The sequence below is a fragment of the Fringilla coelebs genome (assembly GCF_963513975.1).
Source record: "Fringilla coelebs genome assembly, chromosome: 2".
NCBI classification, from domain to species: domain Eukaryota; kingdom Metazoa; phylum Chordata; class Aves; order Passeriformes; family Fringillidae; genus Fringilla; species Fringilla coelebs.
The window spans coordinates 109,260,012-109,286,025 of record NC_140029.1 but is presented as its reverse complement, the minus strand read 5'-3'; the positions used below and the strand labels follow the sequence as shown (position 1 = coordinate 109,286,025).

General features: G+C 35.6%; 1 protein-coding gene across 3 annotated transcripts in view; it reads left to right on the top strand.

Annotated features, from left to right (window-relative positions):
* GBE1 (1,4-alpha-glucan branching enzyme 1) overlaps nucleotides 1-26,014 on the top strand; it is a 139,321-nt gene that overhangs the window by 49,259 nt on the left and 64,048 nt on the right. For all 3 annotated transcript variants that reach the window (XM_084226844.1, XM_084226842.1, XM_084226843.1), the window contains exons 4-7: nucleotides 7,905-8,030; nucleotides 9,741-9,876; nucleotides 12,485-12,575; nucleotides 13,706-13,915. In XM_084226844.1, the coding sequence (XP_084082970.1) occupies nucleotides 7,905-8,030; nucleotides 9,741-9,876; nucleotides 12,485-12,575; nucleotides 13,706-13,915 (563 nt within the window). The remainder of the gene's footprint in view (nucleotides 1-7,904; nucleotides 8,031-9,740; nucleotides 9,877-12,484; nucleotides 12,576-13,705; nucleotides 13,916-26,014) is intronic.

Below are 26,014 nucleotides of genomic sequence, written 5' to 3'. Positions count from 1 at the left end.
GGCTATTAAAGAGAAAAATTTATCTGACCTCTAAAAATCTATCAGGTAAAGTGAGACAATTATGGAATAATGCTCTTTACCATGCTCTTGAATCCCAATTTTTTATCAGGCTTTTGTATTTTTATCTAAAGCAGCTTTAAAGTGAGCTTTCATACAAGAAACTCTAGATTCCAGTCCTAGGCTCTGCAGCAGGTTGCACTGTGTTATCAGGAAGTGTTCTGCTGTGGTCCTATGCATTAAGAACCAAACACACTGAAGTGCTGCCTCCAGATTCCAGTGCTTCTCTCACAAACCAGTGCTGACCTGTAGAAAGAGAGGAGTTGCTCTCTGGTTTCCTCTGTACTTGTGAAGGGGTGATGTGATTTTATTTGCTGTTGTAAATGGCGTCAGTTTACACTGCCCATTGGCAAAAGATCAGGTGCTAAAGTCAGGATTGATTCTTTTTAAGGGTGAATAGGACAGGCAGGGGTGTACAGGGAGAGGTAATTTCAGCTGATAGATTGTAGCACGGTGGGAGTGGGTCTCTTCTTCAAGGTAACAAGTGACAGGACAAAGAGGGCATTTCCTCCAGTTGTGCTGGAAAAGGTGTAGATCCGGTATTAGGAAAGAGTGGTCGTGCATTGAAACAGCGAAGTCATTGAGTTGCCATCCTCAGAAGTTTAAGAAAACTCGTGGATACAGCACTCGGGGACGTGGTTTAGTGGTGAGCACAGTGCTGGGCTAGCTGTGGGACTCCATGGTCTTTTCCAACATTAACAACTCTAGGATTCTGTTTCTGGAGAAACTTGAGGGTGTTGAGAAAAGGATGCACAATTTAAGGAAAAGGAGAATAGCAGGTTTGTATTGGTGTCTTAAATGTAGGACCTGTCTTTGAAACTGACCAGCGTTTATGAAATAAAATCTAAGACCAGGTTTTCTTACAGCATCAATGTGTCCAAAGTGTATTGGGTCAGATTCTTTTGTATTCTTGGGAATTTGTAATGCTTTTTCTTGGTTACCCTGTTTATCTACAGCAAAAGTAAAAATGTAAACTTTTATATTCTACAGAGCACGTTATGTTAAAAAAAAACCCTTGGCTGTTTTTCATTTTCATGTACTTTTAGAAAACTGAGGGAGGAAAATACCTCAATGCTAAATTTCTAATAAATTTCATGTAGTAGAAAAACCTTGTTATGTTATAACAGCATCTAATATAAACTTTCTAGGGAGTCTTTAAGAGCTTATCCTGCCCATGTTTTATGTTTTGCATTGAACTTGCTTTTGAGTCAGATGCATGTTACTGAGATGAAATGATATTTCCACCTGTATTCCTGTGGCTTTTATATTTGGATAATTTTGTGTCAGAAATGAATAGATCTGAAGCTAATGAAATACTGTAGATTGTAAAATACTGAAATTATAGCTTATTGCCCTTATATAACAAGTCACTTCCATTTCCATATTTATATTAAAGCTAGTCCACTCTCTCATTTTATTAGCTATTGTTGGTTTGATGGCCAATTTAATTTCATCATTGTATTAAAGGCCACATATACCAAGAATCATTTGAAGTGTTTTCAAGCTATTAAAGTAATGAAATAATAATACAGTGTTTCAGAGCAATTTATTGGTTTGCATATATCATCAGTTATTTAGTTATCGTTTTGTTACTTTCATTTCCTCAGCTGGAGTAGAAATGATAAAGCACTATATAACAAATTTCTCAAACAGCAGAAATGTGTCTAAATTCTTTATAAATACTTTTTAAAAGAACTTTATATATAAAATGTTTAAAGAACTCAAATAACTGAAAAATAAGAATGGCAGCATGGCTTTTTAGTTGTAATGTTTGAGCCTGTCTCCTAATTAGTGGAAACAGAGGCAGACACCTTATGGAAGCACATCATAATTAAATTAAATGGATTAGATGCAATAACTGAAAGCTAAAGGAGTGGTTGCTGAGCAGAGGAGTCGTCTGATCTTCTGCAACTGTCTCTTGAATTATTCTCTCACACTGTTCTGAAGATCTTTGTGTACACTGGGAATTGGGGTAGCCAAATGGAGCTGATGTGAAGAGAAGATGAAGGTAGGTAAACACAAAGAAAAAAGGGATATTCATAGACACACATGAATTTTAAATGTGGTAGTTTGTGTCCTGTTATTGCAGAGTTTTGTCTGTCATAACAATAGCACAGGCACATTAAGCTCCATTTTTACACATGGATTTACTTTTTATCTGAATTTGTATTTGTGACAAAGCTTTTAAATTTGTTGTGAACTTTTCATGCTTCTTATCATTATAGATCATCTAAGAAAAAATGTGTGGTGTCTGTTCATAAAAAGCCAGCAGATTTCCCTGAGTCACAGTAGGTTGAAAATTGCCTGAATGTAAGCACAGAGTTTTCCTTTAAATGCCCCAAGACATACAGAAGGAATTGCTGGATGTGCAGTGGGTGATATAAAAGGCCTGTGTTATTTTGGAGAGGCAGAATAATGAGATACCCAAGAGTCTCAAATGCGTGAAAAATCAAGGCCTTTCAATCTCACTTGTCCTGCGTTGGCAGCATCATTACATTAAATGAGACCTATTTCAGCTTCTGAATTGCTCCTATGTGTTATTGCCTTTTTTTTTATGATACTAGACTGACCTCAGAGTGATGGTTTCCCCTTAACTGTAATAAACTGCTTTTGAGAGTTTCAAACATCATCAAACAGACTCATAGCCCCTATAGTTAGTTTTATCCTACAACCTACTCCCCATTCCATGAATTTCTTCTCCTCTAGTGGATGGACATGGAAAGTGTTGTCACTATGGTACTAATGTTATTGTGAGGTTTAGGTTCTGCTTTGTCTTCCAGCAGTACAGCATTTGGAAAATTGGAATGAACTTTTGCACATCGGTTTTTACATATCTTCAAAGCCATTCTTCGTTGGCTATGTTTTCTCTGACTGCAGCCATACATTTGTTTTATTTAGGTCTGAAAGTTTTTCAAAATGAATCACTTGCTAGCACTGATGCTAAACTCAGGTTTAAGCTTGTGATTTTTCTATGTTGAGTATACTCATCTGTGAAATCCACAGCACTTATTGCAGTTTTTTCAGATGCTAAACTTTAGGATCCTGTACACTTCAAACAGAAACTGAAAATACACCAAATATCCCTATAATAGAAAATGAATACCAGACAGAAATTTTTAACCTTTGCATACAAAAGATGTACAGCATAGGTTGAGGTCTTCACTTCTGTTGTTTTGCAGTTGTACTTATATAAATTGTGTGTCTGTGTCATATCCATTTTTAGAGCAAATTGACTTTTTAATGTCAGGTTTTGAAGGACGTTTTCATTCTGTCTTCCTGACACTTATTTCTGTGAGATCATTTATTTACATGTATTTATATCTCACTTGGAAGCCAGAATCATGTGACATTCAAAGGTCTCATCAAGGATTTTGAATGTTTACCACTAGAGGAGGTGGGGAAAAACCCTAAACTATTTAGGTGAGCTATTTTTAAAGTTGATGTTGGCAAATTTAGTATGCCTTAATTTGAATTTCCTACATTCTTATGTTAGAAGTTTCCAATGGGAAAGCCATCATGGAGACTCTGGAAACATGGGGAAGAACCTCTCTTTTTGATAGTTCTAAACAGGCTTGCTGTTTTAAGATGCTTCCCTCTTGGCACACAGACACAAAAAACAAAATCTTGATGTTGTCCTTGTACTATTTGATAATATGTTACTTTATCTCATGTTTCACACAAAGAGGTGGTTAATGTAGATGGTGGCAAGTTCTTTACATCTGTTATTTTGTGGTTTTCTGTTCTGTCTAAAATTGGGGAGTTTAAATGTAACTCTTTTGAGATACCAGTTTCTTTCTTCTTTAACAGTTTTTGTTGTTTTTTAACTAATTGGGGAGAATGTATTAGTTTGTGTTGGAAACTTGGATTTCCTTTTTTCCCCTCACTTCTCCTCTTGTTGGAGTGTTTTCTGTAATAATAGGATCAAAAATACAGGGATTATTTTTACCTAGGATTTTCTGTAACTTAAGTCTAAATAACTGTAAAAGATGTTGCTTGTGATGAGGGGCTAAGCTTTTGTCAGTTACTTGGTTCACTTGGCATGTGTTTCATGCCATGAAATTATGCATTTTAAAAGCTTTATTTAATGGGAGCTATAGTTTTTATATAAAATGGGGGGATGTCCCTTCTCATATACGTTGAGGAATGATCAGGGACGTGCCTTGTGAAAATGAAGTAGGTAAATCCCAAGGCCAGTTTGAAAAAGCCTAATTTAGTGAACACCATGTTGTTATATATGTTCTTCAGAGAACAAATTTTTGAGTTAATTAGAAAATGTAAAGTCAGCTATAAAGTCTTGATGAACTAAGTAGTAGCTAGTTAGGCTACTACTGTTTTTAGTAGTTTCAAACGAATTTGGAGGAAAAGTACAGTATCTGTTAAACTGATTTATAGGTACTCTGTCAAAAGTGCTGTGTAATGACTGTATTCAGTATTCCTTATGCATGCAAAATCTGTAACAGCACATGTAGAGTATACACATCAGCTAATTTTTATATCTGCACACTGCAGAGGAGGGCCCACAAGTCATAATTTGGGGTGAGGGGAGCAAGACTTTTCACCTTTGTTTTATGTGTGCTTTATAATTTTACTTCTTTAATTATTATATTATTATTATTTTATTTATGTGTTATTGTTTCAAGAAATGACAAAGCAAATACAGGAATTAAAGTTGTCAGATTGTTTGCATTAGGGTTATTTTTTGTTAGTCTTGGGCTGAACTACTATTTGTTTTGTAGTGTCATTTAGTTTTTTCCAGTTCCTGCGTTCATGCTTCAGCTAAGCATGGCGATGTGAGAGCTATGTCTCAAGAAACTTCAGAAAACATTATTTGCAATTTTTATTTCTAACTTTGTTAATAAACTTTATGCAATATCAGGGGAGAGGAATAAGATTATTGAGTATAGATCTTGATAACTAAGCCTAGGAGAGACTCTGTGAATGGTATTCACATAAAATTAAGAAAAGTATTAAGCATAGCTACAAAGAATTGAAATTGCCAGGGTTCACTTGATAGATCTAAAAGGACACTGTTTTGATTATGCTTCTGCAAACCAGAGAAGGAAAGGATTCTACTTTATGAGCTCTGGTGGTGTAATAATTGTTTTTCTTGACTGCTTTCTCTGTGCACAGACCATGGTACTCAAAAATTAGGGCAACAAATGAGCAAACTTGAGGTTTCTACTGTAGGGGTGAGATTATTCTATAGCCATGGCTGGATATATTGAAAAATGTTTCCTAAGACCACCTATACTGTATTGAAACGAAACAAAAGCAAGAAATAAATTTTATGATTAGTTGTTTAATAAAAGTGCTTCCCCACATTTTTTGAGACTTTTGATCTTTGCATGATTAAATTTCATTACTTCTATTTTTGGATAAATATATCTTGGGTTGGACTCTATGATCCTAAAGGTCTCTTCCAATCTTGTGATTCTGTGATAACTTTTTCTTTTGAGCATGGGAGTTGTCGTATATGTTTGCATAATAGAAATGAAACCAAATTTTAAAATAAATGAACCTAAAAATCTAGATTGTGAGCCTTAAAAGACAGCAGACTGTAAAGTTTTAAGACTGTTCATGTGTGTAAACCCAACCCTTAGATTTCCACAACTTGTTTATGACTCTCTACATTATTACTGTCTTAATATATGACAAATAAATGTACATATTTCTAGGAAGTTTGAGTTTTATCTTTTAAAATTTTGTCTGTAAAATTTGCTAGAAACTTGTACAATTTCCTGCAAGTCTCTCAATTCCTGAAAAGTGTAACCCTTAAGTTTGACTTTGTAGGTTTTTTGAATAAATGTCAAAATAGCACTTGAATAAAATTACTTCTGAATAAATGGTAAAACAAATGCACTGGTGTCTCAAAAATGAGGGAAAATAAGTGACTTACAATTAAAGTGACTATTAATTTAACTATCAGTTTAAGTGACTATAGAACAACAGAAGTTCTTTTACTTTATCAGAAGGATGGGATACAAAGATTGGTTGTGCAATATAACTGTAGAAGTATAAGTTGAAAAAGTGAAATAACTGATGGTTGGCCATTTAAATGGTTTTCTGATATATTTTTTTTTTCTCCTAACTTTTTCATTGCTTAATGGCTTTAATTAAAGACAGTACGTGACTGGATTAATATATGATAAAAAAGAAATTTACATTTCCTCCCTCCAGTATCATTTTTGGATTAAACCAGTACTACAGCTAATTAATGTTCTGAATGTAGATTAATTACTTCACATTTCTTAAATGTGCCCACCCTTCATAAGCCTGTCTAGTATGAATTATGCTAAAATATTAGAAAAAAGGAATGCCAAGATCACTAGGTTATTATATGCAGTAATCATCTTATTTCTGTGATGGGTAAATTGGGACAAAATAATAAAAGAAGCAATAGCACCATCAGAAGTGTGATATTAGAGAGAGGAGATAACTTTTATTATTTTAAGAATAATTTGCAAATTGTCAATGCTATCAGCAAGGAGGATCTTCACAGTGTTGATAGAATTTGCAGAAATACTCTTTGGGTCAGCTTTGCTAGTGCAGTTAACAGAAGAAATTTTCCATGCAGCTTTACAGTGTTTGCAATAACTTCCTCAGCTTTTTCTGGTGAGGTTTTTGAAATGAATTATTCCATTTTTTAAAACTTATCTTGAATTGTTGGAGTTATAATACTATGTACTGAGGCACAGGAATCATACTTCCTTGCCTTATTCTATCAACTTGCATTAACCATCTGCATATACATATTTGCTTCTTTGTTGATCTAGATGACCTTTAATAGGTCCCCTTCAACTAAACACGATTCTGTGATCCTGCCTTCTTCCATGATTGGGTTAAGGATATGGATAATCTATCAAAACAATGAAAGACACTTCCCAGAGGTGAAAAGGCAATTCTTTGATAATTTCATCTTCCAGACTAGCTGTTAGGAATTTAGAACAAAGACAAGTCACTTTTTTTTTTAATATCAAAAAAAAAAAAAAAAGAAAGGAGTGGGAAAAAACTCCACCCCTTTCTGTGTTCATGTGAGGCTTCTTACAATTTCAAAGCCCCATAAAACCAACAACCAAACTAAAAAGTCTCAGTCATCACTTTCTTAAAAAAAGCAGAATTAAGAATTCTGTGCGTTCACTTGCTTGTACATTTCTAGGTTTTAAATTTGCAAACCATCTGTGTTACTGTTTTAGTGGCAGCCAAGATACCAAGCAAAATCAGAGTGGTGCTGTTCCTTCTGTGCTGAGGAGAGGGGAGGTGGGATGGGGTGGGAGGATGTGAGAGAGGTGGAACTTTGTCTTGACCCAAAAACCGTCCTGTGCTTCTTGTGTTGTCTGTGGTTCTGGGCTATGTGACATTGCTAAGGACTCACAGAGCATGGAAAAGGAGATGGAATTGTGATATTAAAATTGCCTTACTAGATTGTTTTGTTTGTCAAGTTAAACAAATCACAGTTCTCATCCTAATGGCATTATACTGCATGTTTACTTAAATTTATCAGAACATGGAGAGGAAATAGCAATGACAGGGGTAATTGGGGAACCTAACAGAAATCCATTTGGGAAGGCTTCTTTTCCCATTACTTATATAAATCTTATGTATATTCTCACCTTTCAGCTCTTGCTGCTGAACATCACTCCTGTCTGACATGTCTGGTTTACTGTCCCTTTGCAAATCATCCCTGCGGGCAGGATCATTCTTCCTTCTCTTGACTTGCATTGTGTGTTTGTGTGTTCTTTAAATTAAATTTCTGTGTAGGTCTACTATTTCATTCTGTGCTGTTGCTTGCATAGAAGGCATTCTGTGAGTTATAAGTGACTGCCTGCATATGTTGTGTTATTTTATAGGTGGTGATTCGTGCTCAGAACGGCGCCCTCCTCTATCGTATTTCACCCTGGGCAAGATATGTGGTCCGTGATGAAGACAAAGTGAATTATGATTGGGTTCACTGGAATCCACCACAGTCATATATAGTAAGGCTTCAATATTATTTTCAAGAGGTGTATCATGTTATCTTCGTTTCCCTGTTTGGAAGAAAATAAAAGGAAATAGCAAACTAGTTAAAAGAGCTGAGAAATGAAGGGCTTTTATTAATGGCTTTGCCAGAAATGAATGACTTTAATGATGGTTGTTTTTGAGCTATTTTTTCAGCCTCCTGTAGAATATATAAAAACCAGTTATTAATGTGATATTTTAAACTTGGTTTGCCACCTGTTAGGCAAGATTGACAGTTATTCTGGGACAAGATGGCTGTCCCTGGTAGGAAGGAGAGCAGGGAATTATCAGTACTGGATTTAAGGATTGGTTATCTGCAAATGAATGCAATGTTCAGTACTCAAAGCTAGGTTAATATTCCATGAAGTCTGAAAAAACTTCCAAAACAAGGTGCCAAAGCTCCAGTCAAATCCTGGTTTCTTTGTATCAGGAACAACCCATTATTGAATTTAAAGCCCTCTTTCTTCTCATGCACTGCTGTAAGGGAGAAAACTCTTTGCATGCTTGAAAAATACCCTAGGAGAACATTTGGAAACTTCAGACTGTCTGAGTGATGTTGTTTCATATTAAACTTTTTCGTGTTTTCCCTGAAAAATGGTATGCAGTGGTTTGTATTAGAGATGCTGTAACCTCTATTTTGAGTTAAATTTTCGCATCTGCCTCAAATTATGAAGAAACTGCTTGAGAGAGAGAAGGTTACTGGCATGGAAAATAATATCTTTAAAAATAGATAATAATGTACATTAACTCTTATTAGTGTAGTCTATATCAGTTTAGTGGCCTACTCTATGTATGATGCTGTGTGACGTCTCAATGTCATCAAGAAAAGGAATGGGTAGGGATTTGGGAATGCAGTGATTGGGATGACCTAGAGTGAAAAAGAGGCTTGAATTTTGGGTGCAGACAAGGCCTTTCTGGAAGTAAAAAAAAAAAGTCCATTTATGAATAGTAGAGGTGTCCAGTGGAAATAAATCACAGGGAACAAGCCTCAACCAGAAGTTTTGTTCTTCACGTTGTTACTTTAATTTCTGTTCACATGTTTATATTCAACTAGTTTTGTTCTGCATTTTCAAAATTTCACCTGAATAATAAACTAACAAATAGGGTATTAACGTCAATGGTCTCTGTATTCTTCAAATATTTTCACCCATCTAGAAATGCTGTGCACTGATCTCCAGACTTGGGATTTTAAAATTATATTTTAATCCTAAGTATTTACAATATAGGTGATTCTGTGCTGTGGGACTGTATTCTTTAAGAATAACGTATATATAAATTTCAGATAAGGCAGTGATTTAATGTACCTGCAAAAAGCAGGTATGCTTAAAAAATAAAAACCTATTTTACTATTTTCTCTCTCTGTTTTCAAACGAGCTTCATAGTGATTCAGAAGGACATCAGTTGGAGTGGCTGCTATGAGTTTGAACACTGAAGTGTAATTTAAAAAGAGTAAAAGAAAAGTATTGAATCATGAATGTCCAGTTTCTTGTTCATAACAGATGTTAGTTTCGAACAGACATTTGCTTTAACAGTTTAAAATGATCAGTTGCTTCTGAAATGTTTAGAATGCTCTTAGAGGAAAAACAAAATAAACCTTAAATTGTTTTTCATCTTGTGCAAATCATATGATTATGACAACACTCCTAAATTGTCTCTAATGACAACTCTGTTGTTTTTTTTTCTTATAGCATAAGAATCCTTCTCCCAAGAGATTAAAAAGCCTAAGAATCTATGAATCTCATGTGGGAATTGCTTCCCCAGAAGGCAAAGTAGCTTCTTATAAAAACTTCACATACAATGTACTACCTAGAATAAAGGATCTTGGTAAGTAATGCCAGAAATTCTTGCAGAGAGAATACTCATGTGCCTGTGCTTGTTAGAAAAGATAACTGTCAAGTCTCTAGAGTTGTTTTTTTTTTAAATTTCCCAATTACACATACTATAAAAATAGATTCTTAGGTGAGCAAAAATTATAAACAAGTGAAATCTCTGGTGAACAAACATAGACTTAAATAGGATACATGAATTAAAATCCATTCCAGATTTTTAAGTAAAATATGATTACTAAAGCCCAGATAAATATTGCAAGTTAATTAGCTTTTGGTATGGTTTGCTTTCAGCTTGAAAAAGGAGCTGGTTTTGTGACAGTCTTCAGAAACTACTTAATTGATTCTACTGGTGTAAAGCTTAGTTCTAAGGAAGGACAAAAGAAATACCTGAATATTCTTTGTTTTACCAGAATAAACATGCTGGTCTTCTTTTATCCCTGAACAGTAGCTCAGAAGTATCAGAGCAAGGAAACTTTAAATATAAATATAAAAGACCTTCTTCAGGAAAAGAGCTTCTAGTATGTTGGAGAGGATGTGTAAAAGAGCTGGTGACATTATCTCAGGAACCACAGAAAACTGTTCACCTCAGTTTCACTTTAATTATTTTTTTCCCCATGATGTCTTTGCAATGTTTCTGTAATGGACAATGTTAGAAGCTACTGGCTTTTACTGCCTTGTGATGAAATATATATTTTACACTGCTGTAAAATAATCATGACATCTGTAGCTGAAGCCTCTGTGGATGGTGGCTGTGTTTGTGTTTGATTTTTTGAAATCCTGTTTTATTTATCTGAGTGCCTGAAGAAGACATTTTCTTGTAGCTTTGCATGTTAAGTCAATGTTTTGTGGCTTTTGCCTTTTGGTAAAGTTGAGCTTGAAGGTGAGATGAGGGAGTTTGCACATGTGGAAGCTATTTTGGGTTCTACATTATATAAAAAGCAGTTTTGGATGTTACATTATGTATCTGTGACTCCTTACTGCCAAGGAATTTTACTTGTCCCAGGAAGTTAATAGGATTTACAGAGTTTGGAAAGCATTCTGCTTTGCCCACAATTTTTTCTTTGTGGAGAAATGTCATGCAAAGGCTAATACACCAAATAATAAAAGCAGCATCAAATTTAGGGTGTACAGAAATGATAACTAATCTTCCTTCTTGTTTACATTAAGTAAACATTGTGGGAATTAAGTATTTTTAAAATATATTTTTAAGGTCTGTTAGATTCAGTTTTGGAGTGTCTTACTTTTTAGGACAAGCTTAAAGACATCACTGTATGAGAACTCTAATATATTAGTAGTTTGTAGGAATATGTGCATGACAAATAGCAAAATAAGTAATGAGCAAATCGAATGAGATTAATTTGATGCAATGTTGCTGTTTATTTATAAAAATGATGTAAATAAAAATAAGTACAATGAGCTGGAATTATAAACCAGCAATGAATCTGACAAATTGCTGAGCTCACACCAACCGTCTTCTAACAATAGCTCTGGTTTTAGATGTCACAGCTATACAAAACCAAGGAAGAATAAAATATCCTACAGCATCTTCTTGAAACTAAGGAATGAAGTGAATATTTTCTTTAAACAGAGAAGTGGTCGAGGTGTGAGTCTTAATAGCCTGTAGATAAAACGTCATTCTTTAGAGATCCCTTCCTTAAGAATGCACTGAACTATCTTAGGAGATAGGACACAGTGTGTCCCCCAGCCCTCCTTGACTGCTTTGCTTCTTGGGTGAGCTTGGAATAAAACCATATTACGCTTGTGTTTTTTTTCTTTTTGGAAGGCTCTTGTAGAAGTAAGAAATAACTATTAAAGTTGGAAAAAAGTGCTTTTGCTGAATTTTAAAAAAAGATTTAATATGTCATGAAGTTATAGTATTGTGTCTAAGCTGGAGAGATGTGGTTCTGACAGATGGGCCACTTGGTGAATAAGGAATTAGAGGGATGGTGACACTCAGATTTTCAGTCAATGGCTTGATATCCAAGTAGACACCAGGGATGGGGTGGCCTCAAATTGAAGCAGGGTGTATTTAGGTTGGACATTAGGAAGAAATTCTTAACTGTGAAGTTGGTGAGACACTGGAATAGGTTACTCAGAGAAGTTATGCATGCCCCATCCCTGGAAGGGGTGTTGAGCAATCTTGTCTAGTGGAAGGTATTACTGCCCATGTCAGAGGAGTGGGAATTAGAGGATCTTTTAAGTTCCCTTCCAACCCAAACTATCCTGTGATTTTGTCATAGTATGTGTAGTCAGTGGCTAACCCTGACTGCAAGTGTCAAAAGTTGAAGCAGTTCAGGACATACAGGTTGGCATAACTAATATTCTGAAGTTAAATAAGGATTATGCTTCTTTCTGTCTGCATGTGGGAGATTCCATATGTGTGGATCGCTTGACAAATTGACTGTTTCATTTGCCATGGAGATCACGTTAGTATAAACTATTAGGTAGAATTGCTTTGTGAAAACTACTGAATCTTTAGGTGTTAACCATTAGGGTCAGAGGCAGCTAAAATGAGAGGAGACTGGAATGGATATGTTACAGGTATTGAATACTCTTTTAACTATCCTTAAGGCATTTGTTTGTTACATTTGTTTTTATTATAGGCTATAACTGTGTCCAGCTGATGGCCATTATGGAACACGCATACTATGCCAGTTTTGGTTATCAGGTCACAAGTTTCTTTGCAGCATCAAGGTAGGATTAGGTGCTCCAGCATCCTCTCTGTTCTTTTCCCTTCCTTCCCATCCATTGAAATCAGTATTGCATGCAGGTGTGTGTTTGCAAGAAAGTGTATAATTGGAGGCAATGGCTTAGCCGTTTGCTCTGCTTTTCTCTTAAATCTGAAATCAATTTGGCACAGTGATCAGCTGCTCTGTGAAACACTTTGGATTGGATACAGACAAGAAGCTTATAAGTAACTTCAGCTACCATAGCATATTCTGAGTAATCCACCTTCAGCAGTCTTTATGCATGGGTTTGGGGTTGTGGAATTCTTGGCAGGAACAAACAGGGTGTGTAGGGCTTTCTTTTATGACAAACAGAACTATACGCTGTTCGTAAAGAACTTCATTAAAATCATGGCTCTGTGGGAATCCTTTCCCTTATAGGCTTCTAACAGACTGTACTTAGACTTGAGGTATAGGGTGAAATTAAAATAAAAAAATGAATTCAGGTAGTTGTTAAGAAAATTATGATAAATGTGGAAGTCTTTTTTTTTTTTTTAATTTTTTTAAAATCTTAGAGAGCAGCTCAAGTGGCAACCAGGCTAAATTTAGATAGGCAGTTTTTAACTAGCTTAATTAGTTGAAAAAAAGGTGTGTCAGGCACAGGAGACAAAAATATTAAAAAAAAAAAAAAAAGAAAATGGTGTAGTACCTAAACCAAATAACTAAGCAGGAAAATAGCAGATAGTGTATTTTGTGGACTTTGTGGATGTACATTTGCTTTTGTAATAATTTTGTTACTTTATTCCAGCAATATGAATATGTTCCTGTCCCTTATGAGCTAAGGAAGTGTTCAATATTAAATAGCAGCTTTAAGTTGTATCTATTATCTTTTATACTGAATGTTATGTATTATTAAAAAGGGAAGAATAAAACAATTATTTCTGCAGAACATTGTGTGGATGATGGAATTCTTATAAGGAAAAACAGTTTCAAATGTTAGTTTGTAAGCAATAGCTACTGCTTAAGAGGCTGAAAAAAATAACCTTTGTAGATCTGTAGAGTAGGTGATGAAGAACTGCTGACTTTGATGTAGTTTCCATGATGAGTGCTCAGCATTGCCAGCATGAGTCCTGATGGTACCACATTGTGTTTTCACAGCCGGTACGGAACTCCTGACGACCTGAAGGAAATGATTGATGTTGCTCACTCCATGGGCATCACAGTCCTGCTCGATGTGGTGCACAGCCACGCCTCAAAAAACTCAGAAGATGGTCTCAACCAGTTTGATGGTACAGATTCTTGTTTCTTCCATTCTGGATATAGAGGCAATCACCAGCTCTGGGACAGCAGGCTCTTTGACTATGCAAAGTGAGTATAAAACATCACTTCATCTGTGCTAGTGGTTATTATTTCATAGCAATTCTGTTAAACCTGCACTCCTCACCAAGCTGGTAAAATCATTTGGATTGTTTAACAATTGCAGTATGTGGAGTTAAATTCCTCTACTTGCCTAAATCCTTAAAATCTAACACTAAATGATGGTATTTCAATTTCATTACTTTCCTGTCATCTATGACTACCTATGCGTGTGTTATGTACCGTGTGCATTGTATTATATAATGGTGTAGTTATTTTTATTCAAAAACATATTTCTCTTTAAATATCAATTTAAGTATCTGTTATACAAGAATATATAATTGTGTCTTTTTTGCATTTTATGCATATTAATATTTTCCTGCTATATATAGTATGTTGCATATATATAATAGATGATGTTTGTACATTAAAAAAATAGTAAGAAAAGCTGATGAAAACTTGTAAGCTCTGTAAATTTATTGACATGCTGTCAGGTTGTTGAAATGTAGGAAAAGTTGTCCCTCAGGACAACTGACTCCATTTCAAAGGGCTTCTGGAAGTCAATCAACAATTAATACAAAGCAGGAGTCATTTTCAGTAGATATTTCTAGAGGCCCAGTTTGGGCAAGCTTAATTAACCAGTATAAATATAGTGTGTGTCAAAACATGTATTAATACCAGTTGATTATTAGTACTTAATATTGTTTACTCTGTATTCTCTGAGGTATTGGGGGCAGGGAGATTGATCTTGTACACTGAATGTTTCAGTGGTTTAAATGGAGAAACAGCAACTAGCAGCCAGCTTATTTCAGTGTCTTTCTCGCATTTTTTTCTGTTTGTCCCTGAACCACCCTGATTCTTCCCTTCCCTCTCCTTTGTTTCTCCAAACATTCCACAATAAGTTTTGTGTAACTTTACAATCTCCTTAAAGCATGTCTTAATAAAATTTTGTATAAAATTGATCACTTATTCCAGGACAAATTCTCTTATTTTCTGCCTTGAGATGCATAATCTGGTGTGACCTTCTTATCAATTACCAAGTCCTGTTTCAGCCTTTCAAGGTTACCTCTGAATATTCCTGTGGTGGATTATCAGAGAGCAACTGTAGAGTTCTGGTCTCTTGTTAACCTCTTAGCTGTTAAGGTTTTTGTGTTGCAGGTTCAATTTCCTGTTTTTCCCATTTTTCTCCCTTGCTTGCATTGAATTGCCATGGACTGGATGGATATGATTGCACAGAAGTCATGTTACATAGCATAGGCCAATTGTTTAATGGAACTCAGTGTCATATAAACCAAGTGACCAGTGTGAAAACTGACTATACTTAGGAGGATGAGCTGTTCTTTATTTGGGACTTGTTATTTGGGACAATTTAATAGGTCATTTCAGGGGGAGTTTCTGGTGTGATTTATTGTGATTTAATTATTAATTGTGATTTAGTTAATATAAGAAATGCATTTTAGTCCTTCCTATTAAGCTTTATATTCATGTTCAAATCAATTGTATTTCAAATAACCCTAAAGCTCTAGTATCAATATGATAGTATTACACATTTTATTTCATTTCATGCTTATGAGTAACCAGCAAGTGTGTGAGTACCAATGTCTGTAATGAGACAATGGAGTGTGGTTATGGACCTTCCTCTGTTCTGGTTCTTCCTGCTGGAAGAGAAAGTGGTGCTGGTATTGAGTGTTTGGGGCTATTTATAAATGAGAGAAACAACCAGTAGGTTGCACTTGGCAATGCTAAATATTTCTTCAGAAGTGAAGAACTGCCTCCATGGCTTGGTTGAGTCAGTGATATGTACCTGTGGAATTTCTTTTCATGCTGTGGCTTTGGAAGAGATGCCAGACTGAATGCAGAAAGGGGGAAGTGGAAAGAGCTGTGAGGGGGAGAGATGAGATTAGAGACTAGCAAAGACCAGAGAAACTGAAGCTCTCCACTGGATGACTGTGGGTCCCTTGAAGAGGTTGTTTCCCTTCCCTTACCATCTCATGACATGCAACAGCAAATCTGGAGTTCTCTTTTCAAATGGTTGTGTAAACTCTTTCTTCCCCTTCAAGCATAGGAAGCTGTGAACTTTTTCTAGGCGTTAAGGGATTTTTTCATCCTAACATTTGAGACAGTAAATATTCTCTATGTATTTATAGTCAAGTTTGAAGGCTGAAAAGTTATAACCCTCATGGTCATGGTAAGTTTCACAAAACAGATTAAAAAATAGCTTACATTTTTTCCCCTATTGTTTGTGTGTGCAGGTTCCAAGCAAAGCTGAAAGAACCAAACTGACATTTCATTGAAAATGTTGGGTTTTTTTTTTCTTTTTTTTTTTTTTTTTTTTTTTGTTTTTTTTTTGTTTTTTTTGTTACCCAATTTAGTATGTATTGGCATTCTGCTAATTTCCATACCAGTGGATGAGCAGCTCTAGTCTGGATGAGGCAAGCATAAAAATCTGTGGGAGAGACTCAAGTTGCTGGCAGATGTTGAAAGTTTGCTCAAAATAAATGACAGCACACACAGTCTGTTGAATGGTCTACAGAAAGCTTGCTTGCTGAGTGAAATTTCTTCAGCTAGCACAGCCTTCTATCCTGAACAGAGCTTGTACTAAATCCCTTTCCTTCTGTAGTGGGAAGAGCTGTTAAATCTACAGGTACTTAAACATCAAATGCAAAGAGTGCTCAATTCACTTTGGAATTGAGAGAAACTAATTCTCTACCGTGAAGGAGATTAGGGAACAGTTGCTTTATCAGTTTAGTCTGTCTACATTTTCTTTGAAAGCCAAGATGTAAGTAAGTTTATCTCAGCATTTGCAAGATTATTCAGTTGTCTGTGAAGAGGACTGTGAATATTTCCTGTAACAAAATGTGGCAAAAGATTCATATCCATGCTAAAAAATAAAAAAGGATTATATGCCTTGTGTATTTAAATATTATTTTTAGTGAAATTCATGTAAGTAGAGAGTAGCTACAAGAAAAGCAATAGTAAACCTGTTCATTGGGCAGCCTGGGTACTGCATCTTCGCACCATAGTGCTACTTGAAAAGCAAAAGGCATATTTTTAATATTTGAATCCATATTTATACTCGTGTTGTATGAAGCAGGAACTGTTCTGTAAACTGTGAACATAATTTTAAAATTATGCTGTTCATGGTGTTGTCACAGGAGAATAACAACTCAATTTCATTGAAATGAGAAACTGCAGATGAGACAGCTGGCCAATGGAATACTTTTTGCTTAATTTATTTTCAATAAAAGAATATAAACAGTGCTTTAAAAATCAACCAAAAAGAAACTTTTACTTTAATAATTTTGATAGCTCTTAGACATTCTTGTGAGTTTTTCTAAAATCTAGATCGTGGGTGTTTCTTTCCTCAATGTTCTAATTTGGTGACTCTTCCTCTCCATCATCTCCATCCTGTCTGTCTGTATTTGCGCCCATCCCGTTTCCCTCAGCAAACAACCCAAAAAGCAGAATCACAAAGCTTCAGTGAGAATTACAGTCGTTTTTAACATTTTCTGTTGAAAAACAAACTTTATATAATTTGCTTTGGTTCCTGTAATTGTGAATTTCTAGCCCTGAATTCATGACAGGGAAATGCTTTAGTGTAAAAGGGGTTCCAGAAGCTATGGGCTGGTACTCTAGTTGGCATTGTACAGTTAATTTTGGAGGAAATTAAAGGTCTCTGTTGTGTTCCTGTTCTCTTGAAATACATGTAAACTCCCTCCCATCTTAAGTAAAGATTCTACTTGTAATTAATTTTGCACAAACAAAGTATAATTTTTTTTCCTCCTAAAATCATATTCAAAGGTTATTCAGCTACCAGATTCATTAGAAGTGATGTTGTACACCCTGGAGACCAGGTGGGATCACAACTAGAGTGGTTGATTGTGTTTTAATTTAAATTCATTTCTCCAAATAGCAAGTGTGTCTAAAATAATAATTAGGAAAAACAATTTAAAAATAATTGAGAACAAGATATTACCTAGTAAAGATTTTTCCCACAGCACTACATGAATAGAATGTATAAATGATGTTGCCCTTCTAGACTTGTTGAGGTCCAAGAACATTGTTTTGACTTTTAAGGCTTTTCCTGTCTTTTCATTAGATTTGGATTCTATTCTGTCTTAAGCCAATTCTGAATGTCAGTATGTATACTGATATATTTCTGTAAGCCTTTAGGAATAATGGTAGAATTAAAATTCAGAAATCATGTGATGATTTAAGTTGATTTTTTTTTTGGTTTCTTGTTTGGAGTTTTTTTTTTGGGGGGCGGGGGTGGGGTTTAGTTTGGCTTATTTTGGTTTTTAATGCTATGGCGCTTTTCACCTGGGCACTTAGGCAAAATTTTAAGTTACTTCACAGTCTAGAAGATGAATTTGGTGCAAAAGTCAGTGATTGATTTACGATGCAATTTTAATTAGTCCAGCTTTCTTGAATGCAGCAGTATGATCAGTAAGAGATTACTTTGGTTGCAAGGATCTGGGGCCAGCAGATGTCCCAGCATCTCCTTTGGGCCTTTTTTGAGGCCTGTTTTCAAGGCTTTTTTAGGACAGGATGTTGTGTCCATATTTTTGGGGTTAAAAATCATAACTAAGCCATGTAATTGAAGAAATTTCCTATTAAGTTTTTTCTTCATCAGTTTTATGAAGTTTCAAGTGACAGCCATGCCAAATGTGCTTTGAAATGCTACAGGTAGGGTTTAGTGTATATAATAAATACTTTGTCCCAAGAGCCACAGTTTTTACATCAGGGCAACAGATGACTTGCTAGTCCCCTGCTGCCAGTCCAGATGTTCTTTCCAGCTCAGTTTTCTGAACTGCTGGTGGAACAGCTGATTATAGCTCAGTACTTTTTACTTTTTTTTTTAAATTCAGTTTTTCTTAATGTGTGTTAGAAACTGCCATAGCTCAGAAACTGCTTTTAGCCTTGCTGTCAGTGCTGCAGAAACAGGGCAGCTGTCAGGTGTTGAAGCTTGTGTCTTTGTTCTGGTGCAGGTGGCCTCTTCCCCTGTTTGCCCCTCTGGAGTAGGGTGGGTCACCTGAAGCTTTTTTCCCCTTGTCCTGTGGTCCAGCCTCGGGCACGTGTCTCAGGTGCTCTCTTGCATCTAAAACATCCACCTGTGTTTGGATGCTGAGACAGTGGCCTTTTCTGCCACCCAGTGTTTAAATCCTGCAAATACCTTACACTGTATATTCTGAGGGGAAAAGGTCCACTGATTTTGCTTGACTTCAGGATCATGTTTATCTTCTAACATCTTCAGCAGCCTCTGTTAAGCTTGGTGTTTAGTTCTTCCTTAAACAGCTGTTATTCACCCAAATTGTTTTTTCTTTCTTCTGATTGCCTACTTTGCTAGTCTCTATCTGCCACAGAGTTGATGATAGTAGGTGGAATGAATTGGAACATAAATCTTTCAGAGTTTAGTGTTTGGTTAGTAGGTTACCTTTCTGGGCTCATAATTCTCTAAACATAGGTGTTCAGAATATTTTTGGGTTTTTTTCCTTCAATTCAGTGATGAATTCTAAATATCAGTGGAGGTAAAGACTTATTGCCTTCTTTCGGAGCATCCCCATGGTTTGTAACAGTTTTCAGGAGGAAATGGATTCACTGCTACTCCTTATTGCTTACATCATTAGCATTTAAAATAGATTTAAGTTGATACTCTGGAGTACCACAGTACTAAAGATTCTGGTTCCTTGCCTAATGCTCTTAAGGAAAATTGACACAGGAGCCTGAGATACAGACAGCAGATAACATGTTGTCTGTGTTCTTGCCATCCACCTCAGCAGCCCTTTATTAACACATGTTGTAGAGTGCAAAGATTTGACTCCAAGCTTCATGCACACAAAGGACAGATAGGATTTAAAGGCTGCTAGGGCTCTCAGTGCTTCTGAGATGACACCTGAACAGACTCTGCTGGCCAGGCAGGTGTCCATCAGCTGGGAGAAAGGAGACTGCTTCTACTTGTCACGGACCCTTGATGGGTTGTCCTCTTCACTGTTTTGTGCCTTTCCATGTTCTTCCTTTTGAATCCTAGTGCTCCAACCAATCCTGTCTGTAACTTTGCCTTTTTTAACTTCAGGTTTCTCTCAGCTAAGGAGTTTTCTTAGAAGCTTAAGCTGTGCAGGTTTTGAGACACAGTTTGGGACACGGGAAGAGGAGAGGGAAAAGCAAGCAGGGGTGGCTTGAAGATAATTAATGAATAATATCCAGTTGACTTCCCAGAGTGTAAGAACTGAAGCTTTTTCTTCTGCAGCTTCTGAGGATTTAGCAAGGTGCAGGTGGAATTCTCCCAGCTGCACTTCCAATGGCATGCCATGGTTGTCACAAATATGTTTTCATTGGGGAGAATCTTTGGCCGTAATTGCAGCTAGACTAAAGATAATGCAGTGAGAGAGGTTCTCAGTCATGTGATGTCTTTTTGGTATGTTGTTGATTCTAGGGTAATTACAATAGAACAAGGATGTAAGTTGTGTTTCATTATGTAAAACATAAAGCTGTGCTGATTTTAATTCATTTCCTGCCAGTCTTCCTCTACCAAATTAGTTTATGAAAGCTCTGTATTTAAAGATCTGTAATGTGTTGGAATTTCATTTGGCTGGCAAAGATTATTTCTTAATGACTGTTTTAAGGAAGCACTGCTTGCAGCGTAATAGTGAGATTTTTATTCTTCCCCTCACCCCTCATAAATGTAATTATTTTGATTAAAGATTGTCTTTAAAAACACTGACTGCCTATGTTACTTAGCACTCTGTTTCTAATAGACTGGATTTCGATGGTGACTGTGTCAGTATAAAAATACTTTATAAATTTAAACCTTAAAGTTTAAGACCTTTCATGCCTTAAAAATCTTTGTTTCTTTTTGTTTTCTCTTCTCTTAGTCATCATTATAAATGTTAGTAAGCAAACACTCTCAAGTGTGGGGACATTGCAGTTTATAAATTGCTTTTTTTGAAGGAAATAAATACTGAAAGCATTCATGGAAGAGATGATACATAGGAACTTACTGCAATGTAATTGGAAAAATTGAAATAATAGCACAAAAAATAAAAGTTTCAGCCATGATCATATGATTTATAGTACATGCAGTCGAGAGCTGCTCTATAATTGCTTTACTTTTTTAATTTTTAAAGTTTTTAATTAAACAAGCTTAATTGTTTTACTGTACTGTACTTTGGCATAACAGACTGAGAAGCTTTAAATCCATAGGTCCTCTAAAACTGAGAACTTCGCATAAGAATCCATGTAGCTTTCTTTGAAGTCTCCAGTTTCCCAAATTAACCTCCAACATAGCATTCAAAGCTTTGTGTGAAGTTTCAAAACTGTAGCTGCACAGAAAGTGGTACAGCAACAAAGCAAGATATTGAGATGTGAAGAAAGGCAGACTGAAAAGTTTCAGTCAATTGTTCTAAATTTTGTCAGGTAGCACATTTTGAAATATAGAGGTGACCACTTGTAGCCACTTAAATTCAATCATATTTTGAATAAATGCAGTCACACTTACATGAAGTTGATTAAGGTATTTCAATAAATATCTGAAATTAGCTAAGATTCAACACATTGCAGAGAATGATTTTGCATCAGTCTAAATGCAATAATGATCTTGCATTTAGTAATCCATACTTGAATTGACAACTTCCACAGCTTTCATAAGTGATTGCTGCAGCAGTTGACATGAGCAGCATCTGTTGTGAGTAGAAGATTGTGCTGGAGAAAAGGCTGATGGTGGTATCAGAAGAATCTACAAATTAAATGAAGGATGTTGACTTTGTTCTAACAAAGGGTTAGAACAAAGTCAAAAGGGTTTTATCCAAAGAAATTCAAGGTTGGAGGAAAATCAGCCATGGTACAATTCACAGCAGGGAAAGAAGATAGAAACATTAAGACAGTTGTTGGGGAGTTTTTGATTCTATTATGTACATGTTGTATAATGCACAGATCCACTTGAAATCTGTTTTTTGAAAACCCACTGGAGAGAGCATAAAATAAATAACTGGGAGAAAAAAATAAATTAATGGCTATGTCTACAAAGTAGAAAACAATCAAGATGCTGTAGCATTTCCAAAAGTCAGTAGTGTATATATGGCCAACAGATCAGAAATAATCTGCAAGTAATTATGTTGAGCTGATATATTACTTACAGTCTTGAAAGGGATGCCATTTATTCTTGAGAATGGCATAAAGACAAAAGTTCCTGTCTCTAGAAGTTAGTTGGAAGTGGAGATAGAGAGCAATGCATACAACAGAGCTGGGCAATCTGCTGCTTCAGGGAGTAGCTGCCTCTGTCCAAACAAATTGCTTCCCATCTGTAGCCACTGACTGAGATTCAGCTTGGGATGGGATTGTACTGGTGATAGCATGCTAAAATGTAGGGAATTTTTATAAGGACATACTCAGCTGTATATAAATGTTTTCTTTAGGGGTTATTTAAATGCCATAATGACTTTAGAACTGTTGTTATTGAAAGAAATTTTCTTAGTTGATACTTTAGAAATTATTGGTGAAATTGTAAGGACTATTAAAAAAATGGTTCTACTGTTCCATTATAATAGTAATGGATAGCCAGTGAGAAGCTCTTGGCTCTGTTCTGGCTGATGTAGTTACAGGACAAGTCAGAACAACTGAAATAGTGTATCATGGCTAAAGTGTCTTAATGAATAGTGAAGATACTGTATTAAAAGCTTTAACCCTGGGAACAAAGCAAATTGTTCTACACCAGGTCAGGAAAAAGAGTGATTTGTGGTTTTGGATTTTTTTTTTCTTTTAAGTATGCAATGTTTCCTTGGCTGTTTTCTCCATGGATTTACTTTGGGTCTTCTTGTTGATAAGGGGGCTAACTCTTAACCCAATATTTGTATGTATCTATATTACAATTCCTTGTCAGCTCTTGCAAATTGGTATAAAGTTATTTGGGAAAAACAAAAAAAGAAATTAATGGCTTGTTTGATAAATTAATAGCTTAGATAGTTGACACAAGTTTTTTTCTAAGTTATTGTGCCGCAATTAATGAGTTTATTTCTGGCAGAGGAAAGGAAGTGTACAAGTAATACTTTGTAGACCTTACTCCTTGATTTATTTGGTGTTACTGCACAGTAATTAAGTCTTGTCAAGTTTAGTTTTAAGGATAGATACATGTGAACTAATAAACAAGAATGAAAAAGCACATTCATAGTCACTACTATGTGCTCTCGTAATTTTTTTATGTAGGAGACGACTTAATTTGTTAAAACAAAGAGCTGAGTATGAAGTTCTCTGAAGAATTAATAAAAGTATGGATTTTGTTTGTAACTATAATATATTTAGGCATTGCACAAAGAGTCTTTAACTGAGTGTATTTATCAAAAGGCATCACAATGAAGAGAAGAATTCTCTTTGCTGGCTTTATTTGTATTCTTTATTCCTTTAAGATATGTGAAGAAAGTAAAGTAATGACTGTTGTCACTTTCCTGATTAAATAAACACCTAAGATTGCTTCTTCTTGGCTGCAGGGATTTATGTAAACACCATAGAATTTGTCATTTTGTGATGTGGAGTGAGGCCATTTTCCTTTCTCCCTGTCATAAAAAAAAAAAAAAAAAAAAAGGAGTTGGACTCTACAGCCTGTGTTTTTAACCCACAAATCTTCGGAGAAATTGGCCCTGATCTTTGGGTTTTTTAATTCTGTGCTTTTTAGTCATTAACTTTTTCTGCTTGCTGTTTGTATTTAGCAACATTTTGATTGCAATGTAGCACACATTTGATTAGGACTTGATATTTTAGAACACATTTTAGCAAAGGTTTATTTTTAGTAGTATATTTAAATTTTCTAAGACAGTTCTCTGGTGGAGTGATAGAGAAATTGGTGTCTTTTAAGGAAAGAATCCATTTGTTATTAAACCACAACTAGAAGTGAAATCATCCCTGTGAGTACAGTATTACATTTTCATACCCTGACCTTTTACAAGCAGGCGGAAGCAGTGCTAAATTCCCCCTTGTCTTCCCTCTCTTCCCTTCTTGCCCAAAGGCAAAAGGAAAAAAAAAGTGGAAAAAACCATTTAAGTTATTGTTTCACTTATTATGACACCAAGTTAGTCAGGCTGGTAAATAATTAGAATAATAAATAATAACAATAATAAATAGAATTTTTCACACAAAGGAAGTATATGTACTTCACTACCTTTAAGTGTCGAGTTTGAATGACTTTTTGTGACGGTAAGTGTAGCCACAGCTATGAGCCAAAAACATTTCTTGTTATGACTTACATAATATAAATATAGCAGATTTATTTTAATTTACTTAGTTTTAAATTGACTAAGTTGGACATTGAGAAACAAGTTTGAAAAGTTGGAGTTTAAGGAACCAAATAGCATAATCTTTGAAATGCTATATGTACAGCTGGTTTTAGGAATAATGACTCAGTGAAACTTACTTTTTCTTGTTGAAATTTAACTCTTGCCTTTAAGATTTCATAGATAGAAACTATGTTCAAACAGTTGGTGAATTGGAGTAATTATTCAGTAAAACACTGGAGGAAAAAAATATCCCAAAAGATTTCCATTGCTATTTCTCCCCATTTTTTGATTTGAGTGTTTAGTGTTCATTACCTGGGATTTTTAGACTGTTCAGTACCCTGAAACCTAAAATTCTGGTTTTTTCTTCCTCCAGCTCAGTTAAGGCTTATTAGTTAGTTCTAGGGTGGATGTTTAAGCCCCACAGGTGATTAACAAAGTGAATGCTTTTTGGAGAGGAAAAAAAGTCGACTACAAACACTAAAATTTACATTATGAATGGTTCTAGGCTTCCTTTGCCACCACCTTCTTGGATAAGGGCATTGGAAAAGATGAAAATCTACTTTGAGTTTTTTATAAGAAATTTCAAGGTAATTATTTTGTCATTGGGTTAATTGGGAAGGAAACTGAAAGTCTGTCTGGAAATGGGAAGCAGCTTTTAGCTGGATGTTCTTTCTAATCCTTATCCAGCTAACAAATTGGCTAAAAAAGGTAGTGACTTAGAAAGTAGTTCAAAATAGCATTCTTATAAACTCATTAACTGTGTACTGGAAACAGGAAATGTTTCGTAGGTTTTACCAACAGTTGCTTTTAGCGCAGAACCATCCTCACCCAAACTTTGAAGACAAGAAACACTTGATTAGAGTCCGAGGCTTAAGCGACTCATTTGCCAACAATGCTACACTATCAATATATGCAAGGGCAAACTTGTTTTAAACTATTTCAGAGAATCTTAGCTTTAGTTTTCTTTGTATTCTGTCCTGGTCTAGACTACAAAACTTGTTTTCTATAATGTTATGAAGTTTCCACTTCAGATGTATTTTGATTAAAAGTTGCTAGCATTCTGCTACCACATAAGCCAGGATTGGTAATAGTTGCACTGCAATATGATGTGAAATAGAGGATATCTGTAGTAGGTAAATAGTTGATTTCATTTTAGTTAAAAATCATGGCATTTCAGTAAAAGTGTAGGGGGATACAGTATGGGTAAATGAAGGTGGTATGGAAAGTAATCTTATCCCCCAGTGAGTTGCAGCTGGACAATTACTAAAGATTAGAAGCAGGCCTGATCTTAACAGACCACACCAGTAGCCAGTAAGAACAAGGGGTATAAAAGAGTGGATTGGTGGGATCTGGAGAGGAGTCAGATGGCTGCTGCAAGGACCAGGGACAGGTGGTGCATAGAGGAGCTGCATTGCCAGAAACTTTGAGGAGGTATGAAGCTCTGGTCATTCGAAATCCTTGCACTAGAATGACGTTAGAACTCATGATATCTAAGAGGACATAAAAACCCTTAGTGTTAAAAATATATACCTGTTTCCAATGCATGAAATATACTGGTAGATTAATATTTCCAAATGGAGATCAGTAACAAGTAGTGTCCCTAAGGAACATAGTGGGACTGAACTTTGTGGATGGCACCAAACTGTGGGGTGTGGCTGACTGGCTTGAGGGAAGGGATACAGGACACAGGTAGCAGGACATGGGGTGATGGTTTTAAACTGGAAGGGTAGATTTAGATCATAAGGAAGGACATAAGAACAAAACTTTTCATGGGGAGAGTGATGAGACACCAAAGAGGTTGTCCAGAGAGGCTGTAGATGCCCCATCCCTAGAAATGTTTAAGTTCAGC